Below are 16,278 nucleotides of genomic sequence, written 5' to 3'. Positions count from 1 at the left end.
CTTGCCTTCCGTATGACCGAGTGCTAATTGCGCTCATAGATAGAAACGTCCGTTGCTATACAGCTGTGATTTGAACACAGGGTCTGAGGGCACACTCATCTCAACATCGCTCTTATAATTTACAAACACATATAAAAAGTAAATATTTTGTCAAAAAACCGTAACAATTCTTAAAAGGCCGGTAACGTACCCGCGAAACCTCTGGTGTCTATGGGCTTGCGGTATCACTAGAGTTTAGCTCCCAACCCGTACTACATTGCCCCCTATTATATATAAAAAAATGGTTTCCTCTATCCATATGTGCGATTTGTACTTTGAAAAAAAAACATCGTCAGGAACCCAGCAAATTCAAGACCCAATAATTCAAAAGTATACGTTATTTAGGTATATTTTTTCATAATATATATCTAAAAATCCATAATAAACTACTATTAACATTAATAAATATTCTCATGTGTTATATTAGGTAATGCAATCAATTTAAACTGCTCCGAATTAATCAAGATTTCTTTACCAAGGTCATTTACATGCAGTTGATTGACTTTGTCTTTATAGTTGTCTATAAACAGAAATGAAAAAAAAACAAAGCTTTAAACCTCATTTAAAAAATACTTTTCCCTAAAAGAAAATTGAAATGAAGTGAAATGTCATTTTAATGCCATTTCTATGTGACTAATATTGATATCGTGTATATTAAAAAAAATAGTTTTATCTAGAAACCATGAATTATCGTAAACAAGAAATATAACACTAATTTTCTATTAAAGTTTTTAAAAATCAAATGCATGTAACTTATGATTATCGCGGCTGACTGAGCATTTTTATAGTATTGTCTTTGGTTAACATAGCTTTTACAGATTTAAAGGAAACACTTTTTTACGGGAGAAATTTAAAATTATGTAAAATAATTATAAGTTTATAATAATACATAGCTTCAATCCGGTAAAAAAGTGTTGTCTCTAAGCATTTTTTATGTCAATGCATTAAATGTAGAATTTATCAAAAAAGTTATTACTTATTAATTAACTGGTAATTGCGGTAAGATTTTTTATAGACAACCTATCGGTAATCCATTGCATTCTCCCTCGACATTCATTCAATTTAATCTATAAAATAACTTAAAAACAGTTGAAAACAGACTATTTACTAACAGTGCAATTTATAATTGATTGCAGAGAATCAGCAAACAACAGCAATCGTGCAACAGCAACAGGCGGTACGTCTATCGGCAGTTCGACCCTCGTGCGCTCGTCTACGCCCGTAGCGACGGAATACGCGGACGACGTGGCAGGTGAAGCGTTAGGAGGAGACGATGATGCGTCGGAAACTGATGAACCAACGGCAGCAACACAGCAGCAGGATACACAGCACGATGATCCTATGGGTGACAGGTAAAGGCTTTAATATATAAGCGAAAGTCATGTATGTGTTTGTTTATTTTTACAATAACTTAATACTAATACAATAGAAAATTTAAAAATAATCTAAAAACAAAGAAGGGAGCATAAAACCTAAACCTCTTTATAGCTAATTATAAATAATGCGATTCTTGTGAATTCAGCCAGTGTGCAACTTAATGTAATAATATTCAGGGTGCGCAAGAGACGCGTAACGTACGCGCTCGATGCACGCAATATCGTCCTCTTACTACGCCGAGTGTGGTTATTTGGCACACGTAGCCCCAGTCTCCTCAACACTTTTCATACATATAAGAATATTGTATGACTAATCATATAAAATTTTGAATAGCATTTTATTAAGATTAAAATGTTCATTTTTTAACCTTTAACATATTGTATATTCTTTAAAATTAAAATTATTTATTTCTATTATTTAAATGTGTTAATAATATATTATCGTATCAAAATATTGCTGGACTAAATACTGTTTAATCACTTTTTAGCATAGCGTAAAAAACATTTTTATACATAATTACTGAAACCAATATACTGTTTATGAGAGATTAGACACATTAGAATTAACCAAGACTACATTTTTTATTAAATCTAGAGCTAGTCACATCATATATATATATAAACTACTATCTTATAGTGCCGTCTCCTAGCGAAGGTTGCCGATCATCATGGCTAGTTTAATTTTGTGTGGCGTGCTTCTAAACAGTATCTTGGTGCTTTGACCCAACCATTGTCTAAAGCTTTTCAACCAGGATGTGCGTCTGCGGCCAGGTCTTCTACCTACCACTTTGCTTTGTATGATTAGATGAAGGAGCTCGTATTGTTTGTTGTGACCTTTTCTTAACCGTCATAAGTACTTCTTTGTTATTCTGCATTCTGTCCAGCATTGGTCGATAAACCCCGATCTATAACGCTTCCAGTTTTTTGGACACAGGCTCTGCCAGCGTAGACGTAGACGTAACAACGCGCAATGCGAGTTCTAAGCTGTAAATTTAGGCGCATGTTACAGTAATATAGTAGCATTTAATATAAATTAGTGGTCGTAGTCAGTCGATCGTAGCCTGAATTCAAAAATAGTTTATCTATTGGTACCAGTGGTTCTTTTGTTGAGATCACGCTTCAGTTCTGAACAACTGACTTCGCTTAGATCATAGTCATTATGAATTATTATTGCTCTTCCTGTGCTGAGTAAAACGTTATTTGGTAGATCTAACGAAACATATCTTTTTTCAGGGGAGCTGAACATGTGGTGGTCGAAAATGGAACAGAGAGAGCTGAGGGTGGGGAGAGTGAGAGTGAACTGGATATGCTCGCTGAGGTGGAGACTGAGAGTGATTCAGATGATCAAGATAATGCAGAATCGGCCCAACGCAGCGTGCAGACTGGCGCCACGCAAGGTTCGGATGCCGGTATGTATATACTGTAAACCCTCTTATAACACGGTACTCTTATAACGCGATATAATTCTGTACTGTGACATTTATAATGATTTGAACACACTTATTTCGTTCTTAACATAGGTTTCCCTTAATATTCGAGTTAAATTCCCTTTAACGAGAAAATAAATAATTGAATCATTTGTACATACAGTAATACGGGTTCATACAAGCACGTAATGCGAGAATACTAAGAGTACGCGTTTGCTTTAACGTGGACGCATCTACCGTGTTATAGGAGGGATTGCTAGTACTATATACATATACGTCTGTTATATTTATTTGATAAGATATTTGAAAATCTAAGGTCTATTTCCATTCTAATTCGTCACGTTGCAATCTTTTTTTGAGTGCTGTCAATGTCAGAATTCATACAAAAAAATTGTTTAAAAGAACTAGAACTAAGTTTTAGACATAGACATAACATTTATTACAGACAAAACACACTCACAGAAACACATAAAATAACAATAACAAAAAAAAAAATATTTTAAGAAAATGGTTTAGGTGCGTGTGTGCTGTGGTTGTAATTGGCCCTGGCTCAGCATTATGCTGAGGAGCAGAGTTGTTCCACAGCTCTGGTCATTCTGCCAGAGACCACAGCTGAACTAAGTTTTTTTTATACTTTAAAAATGAGAAGAAATAAGAAAAAAAAAAACTAATTTGAAAACCGTACCAAATGTGTTTTGTAAAAAAAAAAATGTCTGGTAATGGTGGTACGCACAAATACGTATACTCGAATAGTTAATGTTATATAATTGTACGGTTCAGTGGGCCTTCGGAGAGCTTTAGATAATAGAGGATCTTAGTTCTATACACTAACCATTCGTTTACAACAACAGAATATTTTTTTTTTAAATTTAAATTTTAATTATGAAATTTTGATTGCGATGTAACGAATGACTGCAAAGTAACTGTTAAAGAGAGTGTGTACGTCTCGCTTATAACACATAGAAAGCCTGAGTGACCAAAATGTACAGCCTTGGCTCGTACAACAATACTCAATTTGTTTGTACACAGTTGTTTTCTGTGTATTTGGAACTAAACCTAAGCAGATGAAGAATAAAACTGTACTTCCGATTCCAAATACGCCCACGAAGTGCCGCTTACTATTCGATTACGTTAACTATTCGAATGTCCGAAAACAGCATTATCCGGCAAATGCATGATTAGTTTTAATTGAAATATAGCGTTATACGACGCAGGAATAGCGTCGCTGTTATTATATCCAGAGGAGGAAAGTGGAGATTCCACTCAGCCGGAAGACGAAGACTCGGAGGCTGGGGAAACGGACGAGCAGGAGGGGGAGTCGGAACCTCAGCTTCACGATGGAGAGACCCTCGAGAGACGGGCAGCACCGCCAACTAGGACCAATCTAGCGCCGCACTCTATGCAGTGGGCAATACGGTAATCCTAATAATTGTCGTAATATGAGGAATTAAAATAAATATTTTTTGTCTCGTCGTTGTATCGGTGATTTTGGATATTTTTAATAATATTACCGATTCATGGATGAACAAAACCAGCTCTTGCTATTACTATAGCTATTGTTTGAGTATTGTTTTGATGGCTTTGATTTATACTGTTGAAATGTTTATAAACTTGCTTACGTCAATTTAACGGAATTAGATTATAAAAAATCTAAGAGCTTACTTTTGTAAGAGCCCTTTACAACTTTGCAAAAAATTTGCCGTCACTAAGTAATGGAATTTGTAGCTTCTTTACTATCAAAATTATTTGCTAATTGATAGTCCAGTTGTTTGATTCAATTGCCTCCAAAGTGCGTTAGAATTTGGCCTTCAAATAAATCCTAAATTTCGTAAGATGAGGGTACACCTGAAAACAGTTTCACCACTTAAAAGGCCGGAAATGCACTCGCCAGCCTTCTGGCATTGAGTGTCCATGGGCGGTGGTATCACTTAACATCCGGTTAGCCTCCTGCCCATTTGCCCTTTGTACTAAACAAAAGTTTCATCAAAATCGGTTTAGTAGTTTTTGAGTTGTGGGTATTTAAATATTTGATATGTATTATCTCAGTAAATATTGTTAATTGCAGTTGTATGTTACTAATGATGTGTTTTAATTTTACAGGTCTCGCGAAGCCCTGCGCGGCGGAAGTAGCGGAACGAGCGGGGTAAGGCTGACGGGTGCCTCTTCTTTGGTCTTCATAGACCCGGCGTCTTTGCGCCGCTCGGCCGGAGTGGCAGCTGCAGGAGCTCACGATCCGCATTCAACTTCCACCACGGCCGCTTTTCTTGCCAGGGCTTTTGGTAAGGCTTTTGGTAGTGCTCTTCTCGTCTTAGGCCTTCGAGCAATCGCGCTCGCGTTTTTTGTATAATATAATGATTGACAATTTTTTTTTAATATTAAAGACAAGTTAATGTTAACATTGTTTCTGTTATTTGTTGACTGTCTGACTTTCGAAAGAGCTAGGCCGATCTGAGGCTCGACAGTGGCATGAGGGTGTTTCGTGATGGGTTATCCGATATTACACAAGCACAGATCGCAGCTTCAAAAAATTTGCTATGGAACTGTCAAATATGTCTGTGATATACAGGTACAGCCCAAGGTCCCTTTTTAGGAAAGGAGAGATTAGACGCTCCCATTCCTTAGCTTCTCGGACGCAGCTCTCCCTGTCCTGTATTAAAAAGCTGTTAACATTTCCAAGCTGCCAATCCATCAAGTAACTTTCTTCAGACATATGAATAGATTTATTTAAATTTGAGATTTATGAGTGTTTTTTTATTATTTTTGTAATAAAAGAAAAATAAGAAGAAGAAGAAGTCAATCTTCTGTCGTCGTACCTCTGTTTATGTACATAGAGTTTAAACAGTCTTACTAAACAATATTGATGGACAGGAATTTGCATGGGGCTGTCTTCTTGAGTTCTCACTCAGTGTACTTTAGGGTGGGTCACATATGTATAAAGAAAGAAAAAATGTTTTTATAGGATCACAGCGGCTAAATAGTGAATTTAAATAGAGTATGGATAGCGTTTGGAATTAATTTTCTGCCTCCGGAGTCATGTGAAAATTAAAAAAAGGCGATAACGTATTGGAGAACTAAGAGCTTTTGTTTTTTAAGATAAAGACCGAAAATCATAAGATTCTTTTGTGTTTTAGGCAGTTAGTTAGTTGTGATAAATGTATCACAATTATACGTATGAATTATCTATGCCTTTTAGCACCTGTTTGACGCTTTGAACGAGATTTTTTGACTAGCTCTAGTGTATATCCTTTTTATAAGTACCTAATAGTCCTCATTTTAAGATGTGTGATGTGTGAGAGCAAAAATAAAATAATTATAATATCACCTTCAGGTATCGTTATTCGACAAATTGCGGATCTTCTATGGGAATACGAGCGCGCCCCATTGCCGCTCACGCGTATGCTGCCGTTCGCCTATACTGATGCATTGCGTCTTCAGTGTTACTTGGAGAGACAATTGAAGCCCACCTGGGATTGGCTTGTCACGGTTATGGACGCCACTGAGGCTCAACTTAGGTAAGAATACTAGATAATCTGGTGAAATTCGTATCAGCGTATACTCTGATCTATCATTCCGTAGAATTCTGACATGTCATAAGTGTTGCTATTAAAAAAAGTTCTCCGCCGAAAAAGGGGCACGTTTGACCAATAAAAAGTTACTTATTTTTTAATGTTTTATCTAACTTTAATATTTATAGTCAAGTGACCTAATACAAAAATAACAAATATTTCAATATCACGAACAATGTATCGAATTAACTTTAATTACTTTAGTTTATTACTTTTGCTGGCACCACTGCCTACTAATTCCTGATTTAGTAATACTATGTTATATTTACTTGTGCGTTTTTGTGTGTGTGTACCTAATTATCACACGCCGTAAAACCACTTTTAACCTAAAGCACTGCATTAAATAAAATTCACTAATAACATTCATTAACAAATAAAATATACGCACAGACTTAGATGTTCACTCGTATTAAAATTGAAAAATGTGCCCGGACAAAAAGGTTTGTAATCTCTGACATGTCAAAAAATGATAGCTGTCAGAATATACATATGTGTGTCGAAATTTTTAAAACTGACCCAAGAGATCAGACCTTACGTTACAATTTTGAAACACAAATTTCTGAAGAATATGACAATCAAGAGACATTTCATTATTTCTCTAAGACAAGACTTCCCAGGAACAGTGAATTGGAAAATTCAGTTGTTATTTTAATTATTTTCTTTATTTATTATCTATGCTTCCTACCGTTTGCACCTTCAAAAACATAATTAGCCAAATCGGTCCAGCCATTCTCCAGTTTTAGCGAGATAAACGAACAGCAATTAATTTATATGCATACGCTTAGTAGATTATGCATTATTTTTAAACATTTTAACAAGATTAAAACAAGTAAAAACTTTACAAGTCAAATATTTATTTCGTGATATAATTTTATTTTCACAGGATAGTCTAATTGCTTATAACAGTTAAACTATGAGAAGGTTTCTATGCTTCGGAATTATTTAAAAAAAATTAAAAAGTTTGATCCCTGTTTCACCTTTAACGCTGGCAGCATTTCAAACTCAAATCCTTATTGCATTCCTTATGTTCATAACTTATACGTGACATGTTATAATTTATATAAGGACCTTGGTTAGGCAAAGCAATGTTATGAGATGCTTTATTATAGGTTTTATAATTCTATTCTTATAAGATAAGCTCGCTGTAATGCGATTTTTATTATTTTATAACTTTACAATAGCTAATTTGGTAAAATATTTTTTTTAGATTCGGAGCATCATTAACCTCAAACAATGCAAGTACATCCACAGCGGAGCCCAGTAGAGCGGCCGCTCCAACCACTCGCAGAGCGACTACTTTTACGACACCCGCTACAAGAATTATTGGTTTCTCTGAAGCGCCACGGGTTAGGGATCGTGATCAAGGTAGGCTTTTTAATGATCAAGGTAGCGTGACTCATCAAAGGAAATTCTAATGATATACATCACATATCAAATCGCGCGCTACCATTTGATAGTAGGCTGTTCTTAAAAAGAAATAGGGATGTTGTCGTGGGTCAGACCGTAAGGACTGACTTCGCCAGACGCAATATGCAAGCAGACTACATCTGTAAGAAAGTAAATACACACACACAACAATCTAAAAATACGACTTAAGGACTGGCTCATGAACATACCCTACGCAGAGTTAGAGCTTCTTTTGAGGCCTAGTACCTAGTTACAGACTTTATTCACTCACTCACTCACACACTTATGCACTCAAGCGTGTTGCTAACAGTTAAAAATTAATAAAATAAAAGATGTAACTAAATGATATATTTTAAGGAATGTATAATTAAGTTTGTTATGAAAGAGCTGGAAACCTTACACATTTTAATGCAATTGTACTTAAAATGAATAAACATATATTTTATTATTTATTCATTATATAAATTCTCATATAATGATTACTCATGTAAAAAAAATGTAATTTTGTAATGAGAAATATAGTTCTTTGAACGTTAAAGAGTGTATTATTTGGGATGTGATGTTTATACAAACCATTATATCAATTTCAGGCGTGGAAGCCGGTAGCGCGAGACGGGAGTTCCTCGCATACTGTTTGTCCCTCCTGCGCGCACATAGCGCTGAGCACGCGGAACAACTGCCCGTGCTGGACGTGGCCGCGCTCAAGCACGTCGCGTACGTGCTCGACGCCCTCGTCTATTACATGAGAGCCGCTCAGCCGCAGCCGCATCATCATCACCATTTGTGGACACCGGTATGTCTTGTATATTACAAAATTATAATAACTTATCCCATTCCCTCAGACCACATAGTTCGAAGCCTTCGTCAAGTTCGTCTTAATATTTATAATTCTTTGGCAATGTCACATCTTTGGAAAGCCGCGACTAAACTAACTTATCACATCATTTTCATAGTCAAAAATAATTTATTCATATAGGTACACTTATGAACGTCAATAAAAAAGAAATATACATTAGACGCTTTTAATTTTGCATTTACTGCCAGTTCTCAAAGCAAGGGCGTAGAACGGAAGAGACGAACTGGTAATAAACTTTCGCCACTCTTTTTAATCGCCAAGTTTTTTGTTTTACACAATGTTTGTAAGGAGCTGCAACCATTACACCATGTTCCACATGACATGAGCATGGAGGTATGGGAAATAGGAGCATGCACTTACATTCTTGTTGGAATAACACGCAATTCTTCATTTCTCAAAATAAAATAATAAAATTGCTTTTTCAATACCCATACTTAACTACACAGACAATCTACAGTTATTTCTGACAATACCAGATCTACAAAATTTGACTATATATATGTCGCAGTAAAGTAGTTAAATCAGAGAGTTAATTGAATCTCTAGGCAGTTAATTAAAAATCGATATTCAATCTCGAATCAATAATCGAACTTACTACCTCAGGGATGAAAGTCACACGCTGAAACTCCTATATACATATTAAAAGTGATAAATAATGTGTTAGAGCTGTTTCTTAAATTCTCTTATCTAAATGTGTAGACATACAGTTAAGCGGTCACCTAATTGATTCCCAGTTTGAAGACCACGGACTAAGTAGGATACAATATAACAGAGTCCTTTTTTTCAATTACAGGATGAAAATGAAAACGAGGAGGGTGAAGAAGAAATGGTAGTAGGTGGCAGCACTGCGGCAGAATCTGACAACGAGGGGGAGAATGGCCGAGGGAGGCAACACTCGTTCTTCCAGAGAACTGATTCCACGCTTTGCCTGGGCTGTCCGCCGCCCGATCCATTTAATAGTAAGAAATCTTTAATATTGATTCTAATTATATATTCTTAATCTTAAAATGTAATGATTTAATCATCAAGTTATATTTTTTTACTCATACGCTAGCTTATACTTTGATTTTCAATAGGACTAACAAATCTATGATTTATTAATTTTAATTTAAAAAAAATCGTGCGTACAAAGTGCACATGTCAGAAGTGGAACTTTTTTGTAAATTAAGTTTTACTTAGGCAAAACCTTCAATGGATGATCATGAATATGATCACTCCATGTATTTGTATATCTATATTCTCACTGTATACGTGCTAATGATAATATAAATAACTAAAAAATCTGCGTTTACTGCGCAACACGTTATGCGGCAGAATTGCCATCCAAAGTTCTAATACGTAACTACTAAACGAATGCATCAACCAATAGCGTGTATTTTTCTCCATCTCCCTTTCTCACTCTCTCTCAATTTCTCTCTCCCTTTTCTTCGACAAAACCGCTGCACATTTTCGTGACGCTTATATTATTATTATTGCGTTTTATCCGATTTTCTAAAGAAGTTCAAAAAGACTTTAAGCGTGTTAATTCAGTTGCACAAAATTGCCGGTTGCTTGTCAATTGCATTAACATCCTATTTTTGTCTCACGAAATTTTCGTATTTCCTAAAGAAATAATATATGTAAAATAAATAAAAAGATTACAAGTCCCTATGGGGGGTACTGGGGCGTTTCAGATGACACAATACACCTATGTCAACGAGTTATTTGTTAAATTCTGTTTTTTTTTATATATGCTGTTATCACAAACATAAATGTCTGTCTTCAGAGATCCGTCAGAATGTTTCCTTATAGGTAAAAATTTCTCCCCACGTGTATCAAACACATTTCAGTTTATTTCAATATATCCCATTCCATTGCATTTAGTTAAATGAAAGACTTAATTTATATATTATTAAAAAAAATCTGTACGAGTACTAGTGTACACACGTACGAGGTTAAACTTCTTTATGACCTTATTTTTCCATAAATGATCTACTATATGCAAGTTTACAGAAATTGGTTAAATAAAGTTAAATTAGGTAAATTATAACAAAAGGCTTTTATTATCATAGACATGAATACAAATAATACGATTATTTCATTTTACATTATTACTAATATCATTGTTAACGTTATTTTATATTTCGTTATTAATGGCTTTGAATCTCTTCGAATTAACCGTGGTAGGGAAAACCTGGAACAAGCTTTGACTAAATGTCTGACGTACTCTGTAATTCGTACGTGCTCGCTCGACAGTATACAATACATAATTGGATATTTCCATTATACATATGTGTATGTATGAGTGAGAGGAAATGATGTTTCAGAAGGTTTACACAGTTTTTGTATTTTCAGTGACAATGCAAGACGCCCTGCCATTGGCTGATCAGCCCCAACTATTGCAACCTAACGCTAGACGCGAAGAGCTCTTTGGAATGCCGCGACAACCCGTCACTGTGCCTCCCTCTGGGGATGGACCACCGGGGACAAATAACCCACTTGAAGGTAAGACACTTCTTAGTCTTATCTTTATTGATTTCAAAAATGAGGTTATCTCTATCGTAATATATATAAATCTCCTCTCACTTATTTGAACGCGATTGACTCCTAAACTACTTAACCGATTATAAATTAAATTGGCACACCGTGAGCAGTCTGGTCCAACTTAAGAGATATGATAGCTTAGATCTTTAATTATAGTCGCAATTTTATTTTAATGCAAATTATTTGTCGATAATTAATTGACAGTCACAATTATCTGTTAACTCCGAAAGATTCTAACAGATGTCGATACTAATCAATAGATGGCACTGCTATGGTAAACCGACAAACGTGTCACATAAGCTACAATTCAATATCATGATTAGCACGTGTTATTGAGGCTAAAGTATAAATTAACTTTATTTTGTAGTAAACGAAATTCAATTATTTTTACTTTTTTAATTTTTGGTGTTAGCATAGCCAACCACGTGTTACTTAGACCGAAGTGTAAATCAAATTCAAATTATAGTGACGATAATACAGTGAAATTATTCTTTCGTGTCACGGTATTAAGGCTAACTAAAACCACATTCAGGAGAAACGAAGTTCGCGGGGGTAGCTACTAACCTATAAATATATAAAGGTACACATACATATATTAGAGGCTTTCAAATTTCTTTGCTTTATATCGAGATGATTCTCAATTATAGGAACAGTACAAAGACGTCCTCTCTATACGTCGTAGGACGTCTATAGTATAGATACAAAGGTTAGGTTAGGTTAGGTTATTATATTAATTGCAGTTAATAAACGTGTTTATATCCTGTACAAATATCTTTTGAAACGATTTATTTGGTGTTATAATTGACGAAACATGTATTCCAGTCGTGCCTCGTCGTCTAGGGCTCTCCAGCCGTGGCCCGGAACGTGGAGCTTCGCCTCCAGCCCGCCCCGCTTCGGCTCCTCCTGCGCATACGCACACGCACATACTGTCCAGAGACGAACCACAGGTACACAACTGTAACAAATTCATTGTTAGGATTATTTTAAAATTAGGGTCCTTCAAGAAATGAGCGTACCATAAAGAACCGGCAACGCACTCGCGAGCCCGTTTGACCAGTGTTCTAATATACATAAAAATTAATTGAAAATGTTTAGGAAATAGTATTGTCTTTTGTTAACATAGCTTTTACACATTTAAAGAAAACACTTTTATACCGGATTGAAGCTATGTATAAACTTACAATTATTTTACATAATTTCAAATTTTCTCCCGACGTTTCGCGTGCTTTACAGCGTGCGTCACGGTGACTGAAGATAAAAGTTTATATACATAGCTTCAATCCGGTAAAAAAGTGCTTTCTTTCAAAATTAAGGAACCATTAGAAAAACAATACGATAGTGTAACTGTATGGGAATGGTTTGTTATGCAGTATTCAGTTCAAATTTTTAAATAATATATTGTTAACATCCTAGGATCTGTCGTGTGCCAAAGATACAGCCTCAAAAATGGACATGGATACGGACGGCGAATATATATCGGATTCTGACTCGAATGAAGCGAGACAAATCACAAGGAAAAAACATCATCGGTATGTGTATTGCTTTGATTGAAACGTTTTGTGATGTTTAACACTTTGTTTGAAGTTGGGTAACAACTGGCTTTAATTGTTTAAAACACGAGCTTATAACTGAGGTAACATTAGGGACAGTGGGGTTGCGAAGCTGGTTTAACAATCAATTGGACTTATTGAAGAGTTTGTTGTTACATTTATGAGTGTGGGAAAAACTAAAGGGTTCATTTTGTGCGATGAACCCTTCGTTCGAAACCCTTTCGTGCGATGATTGTTTAAATATGATGATGAATGTTTACGCTTCTAATTATTAACTAAAATATGTACATGAATATATGTAAATTAACTAAAGTGGGGATATATAGTTCCGGTGTATTTGCGCAGAGGCGTTTAAGCTTGAGCGCGTGTGCGCATTTAAGGGCGTATACGGTCGCCAACCTCCAAACAAGCACGTTGTTTCTTTCCATTTTTTGCCATCGTTTCTTGAATAGAGCGAATGGAAAAAATATATGGTGGAGTTGAGTAGTTTATGTATCCATTTTGAAAGATCGATACACGATTTAAATAACCTCGCTCGATACGAAAAAATTCAAACATAGCCCATTTTTGACACTGAATCATTCATCAATCATTTTATTACGAAAATACATATAGAATATGATTTTGAAATTTACAAGAAACATTTTATCGCAAACCAAGTAATTCATTTCAGAAGTTTTTGGTGATAAAATTACATTAATTTAACGTTTTACATATCTAATTGTTATTACGGGCTGGCGTACCGTAGTCCACCCCGAGACACTGACAGAGCAATTCGTGCTAGAGTAGGGCCTTAACACTCATGTTATTGAAGTTAGTGATATTTATAGTGAAACGGCCATGTCTTAGACCCAAAATATAACGCACGCACATCTTTACCGGCATACAACCTATGGAACTACCTTTAGATAGTTTCTACAAGTCATTCAGGAAAAAGTGCACTATTTTTTTTATTACCTGTTGCATTTTTAATTCAATTACCGTTAATTGAATGAAAATAAATTCAAAATCATTTATTCATATAGGTAACACAATGTACACTTATGAACGTTAATAAAGAAATACGCATTAAATGCTTCTAATTTTACATTTACTGTTCTCAAAACAAGGGCGTAGAACGGAACAGAAGAACTGGCAATAAACTCTCCGCCACTCTTTTTCATCGCCAAGTTTTTTTTTGTATTACACAACGTTTGTAAGTAGCTGCAACCATCACACCATGTTCCACATGACATCAGCAGGAGGCATGATGAAATAGGAGCACGCACATACATTCTTGTGGGAACAACACGGAAAACGGCTGACGTACTCTGTACACGTGAAGTGAACTTTGGCAATGTTTTTATTAATTATTGATGAATTCTTCTTAATTGAAAACGTCCTGAATAATATAAAGTGGTCGGCAATAAAGACAAAATAAAGTTACAAATGTAGACGAGCGTGACCTCCTCTCTCGACCGACTCTTATATTTTTATACTAGTTAGCTAGTTACTGTAATGTGTTTCAGTGTGTGTGTGTAATAAAATCTGTTAACTGCAGGCACCCACACATGTCCAGTAGCAATCAAATGCACGACTCGAACTCGTCAAGCTCAGAGTTCCATACGCTAGTGAATACGGCTTGCTCCATCATGGAAGGACCACATCAGCAGGGGCTTAGCATTTCACCATCTCCAGGTATACATTGTTTGTTACAAAGCTTTACTTTGCAACGTTTCTTCTGGTCCATGATTGGATTCCCGATGTCTCAAGATTATTCGTTTGTAAGACAAGAATATAGATATTATCAACTAATCATACTGAAATAACAAATTATGAGGAAGATGTATGTTTGTGAACAAAATCTACTAAATCGATTTGGATTAAACTTGGATTGTTTCCTAATATGGAATTATTCTGATTTATATTATGATCGTATTAAATTTTAATCACATACAGACCAAATTGATAAACTCCGTTTTTGAAGACAGTTTTGAAGACATTGCAGAAAAAATGTATGTACACTAAAGTTGAATTTAATATTCTTTGTAGGTCCAAGTGGTCTCAATACAGCGCCGGAGCCGCGCGCCTCATCATCAAGAAGTCCAGGAAAATCCGTTATTGTACGTGCTGTAAGTCACTCCACTTATTTGGGGGACTTTTTCTAAACAAAATTACTCCCGCCCTCTTCAATTGGCATTAACCTTTTACTATACCAGTGTATACCCGGATATCAGGGTATATATACTCGGGTACCTGGGTACCAAAACCAAGGCACGAGACTTGGCCTGAGATCTCGTGCTCGCCAACCAACATTTCTCTATACGCCATCTCACGTATGCCCAAGGAAAACATCGTGAGGAAACTGTTACTCTTTAAACCGAACGTGAAGACACGGAAGGCTGATCACCGACTTGTTGGGCACTCTTATTAGGACAGGATTGTTTTTATTTATAAATAGTGTTTACTCTGTGACAAAAAGAGACTGATGTATAAGTCATATACGTATACTGATTTTCAATTCCGTAGAATTCTGACAGCTATCATATTTTGACGTGTCAGAGATTACAAACCTTTTTTGTCCGGGCACGTTTTTCAATTTCAATACGAATGAACATTTTAGTCTATACATACAGTATGTCAGTGAATGTATCCATTTTATTCAGTGCGGTCCTCCACATTAATGATAATTTCGTTCCATTTCATCATTTGGAATAAGTAGGCAGTAATGCCATCAAAAGAATAATATAAATTAATTCGGTTTATTTTTTGTGATATTGAAATATTTGTTATTTTTGTATTAGGTATATTAAGATTTACCTTTTTGTGGGTAAAACATTAAAAATACGTAGCATATTTTTGTTACGCTCAAATGGGTCAAATCTATCCCTTTTTCGTTGGAGAACTTTTGACTTGTGACATGTCAGAATTGTGACGAGCCAACCGAAGTGACCTAACACGGAGTTGTACTGTAAACTGATTGAAAAATATTTCAGAGCCGCGAACGTCAAGGGGAGTTGTTGAGTGTGGCCGACCCGCTGGAATCGCAAGAGATCTCTGCGCACGTGACGGTTGAAACTACTGGCTTGCCCCCTCCACCGCCTCTGCCGCAGCCCAACGCACCAGCGCAGCCGTTAGTATTTTTTGATACATTCTAATATCTTATAAAACGATTTGGTAAATGTTTTTACATATGATTAGGCGTTTATTATATTATTTATTGTTGTAAATGTTATATGGGAGAAATAAATATATATGATAAAGCGTGATTAATACGATACCAATAGAGTTACTGGGAAGAAAAGCTTTTTTGTGTTATAGTCAATGTTAAAATTATGGTGATACACACTAGTTTAGTTTATTTAATTTTAATGATATCGAAGACATAACTTATACAAATAAAGTCTATTTCGCAATTAATAACATTTTATATAATTATGGTAAAACACTGTATTATGTTATTTGTTTACAATTTCTTTGTTACAGTTAGTTTATACTAAAACAAATAGCATAATGCATAAAAATTAAAAGTGATGCAACGGGCCTAATAAGGCC

General features: G+C 35.4%; 1 protein-coding gene across 10 annotated transcripts in view; it reads left to right on the top strand.

Moving 5' to 3' along the window:
- Nucleotides 1-16,278, top strand: part of LOC123717834 (E3 ubiquitin-protein ligase hyd) — a 62,713-nt gene that overhangs the window by 33,559 nt on the left and 12,876 nt on the right. For 5 of the 10 annotated variants that reach the window (XM_045674070.1, XM_045674066.1, XM_045674062.1 and 2 more), the window contains exons 26-39: nt 1,176-1,391; nt 2,649-2,824; nt 4,042-4,258; nt 4,943-5,121; nt 6,171-6,354; nt 7,616-7,773; nt 8,406-8,608; nt 9,465-9,630; nt 11,006-11,155; nt 12,017-12,141; nt 12,608-12,723; nt 14,285-14,421; nt 14,776-14,855; nt 15,720-15,856. In XM_045674070.1, coding sequence (XP_045530026.1) covers nt 1,176-1,391; nt 2,649-2,824; nt 4,042-4,258; nt 4,943-5,121; nt 6,171-6,354; nt 7,616-7,773; nt 8,406-8,608; nt 9,465-9,630; nt 11,006-11,155; nt 12,017-12,141; nt 12,608-12,723; nt 14,285-14,421; nt 14,776-14,855; nt 15,720-15,856 — 2,244 coding nt within the window. The remainder of the gene's footprint in view (nt 1-1,175; nt 1,392-2,648; nt 2,825-4,041; nt 4,259-4,942; nt 5,122-6,170; nt 6,355-7,615; nt 7,774-8,405; nt 8,609-9,464; nt 9,631-11,005; nt 11,156-12,016; nt 12,142-12,607; nt 12,724-14,284; nt 14,422-14,775; nt 14,856-15,719; nt 15,857-16,278) is intronic. The other 5 variants (XM_045674071.1, XM_045674068.1, XM_045674069.1 and 2 more) reach the window with 4 other exon arrangements.

This window comes from Pieris brassicae, chromosome 13, assembly GCF_905147105.1.
Source record: "Pieris brassicae chromosome 13, ilPieBrab1.1, whole genome shotgun sequence".
NCBI lineage: Eukaryota > Metazoa > Arthropoda > Insecta > Lepidoptera > Pieridae > Pieris > Pieris brassicae.
This window is presented reverse-complemented; position numbering and strand designations above follow the sequence as displayed.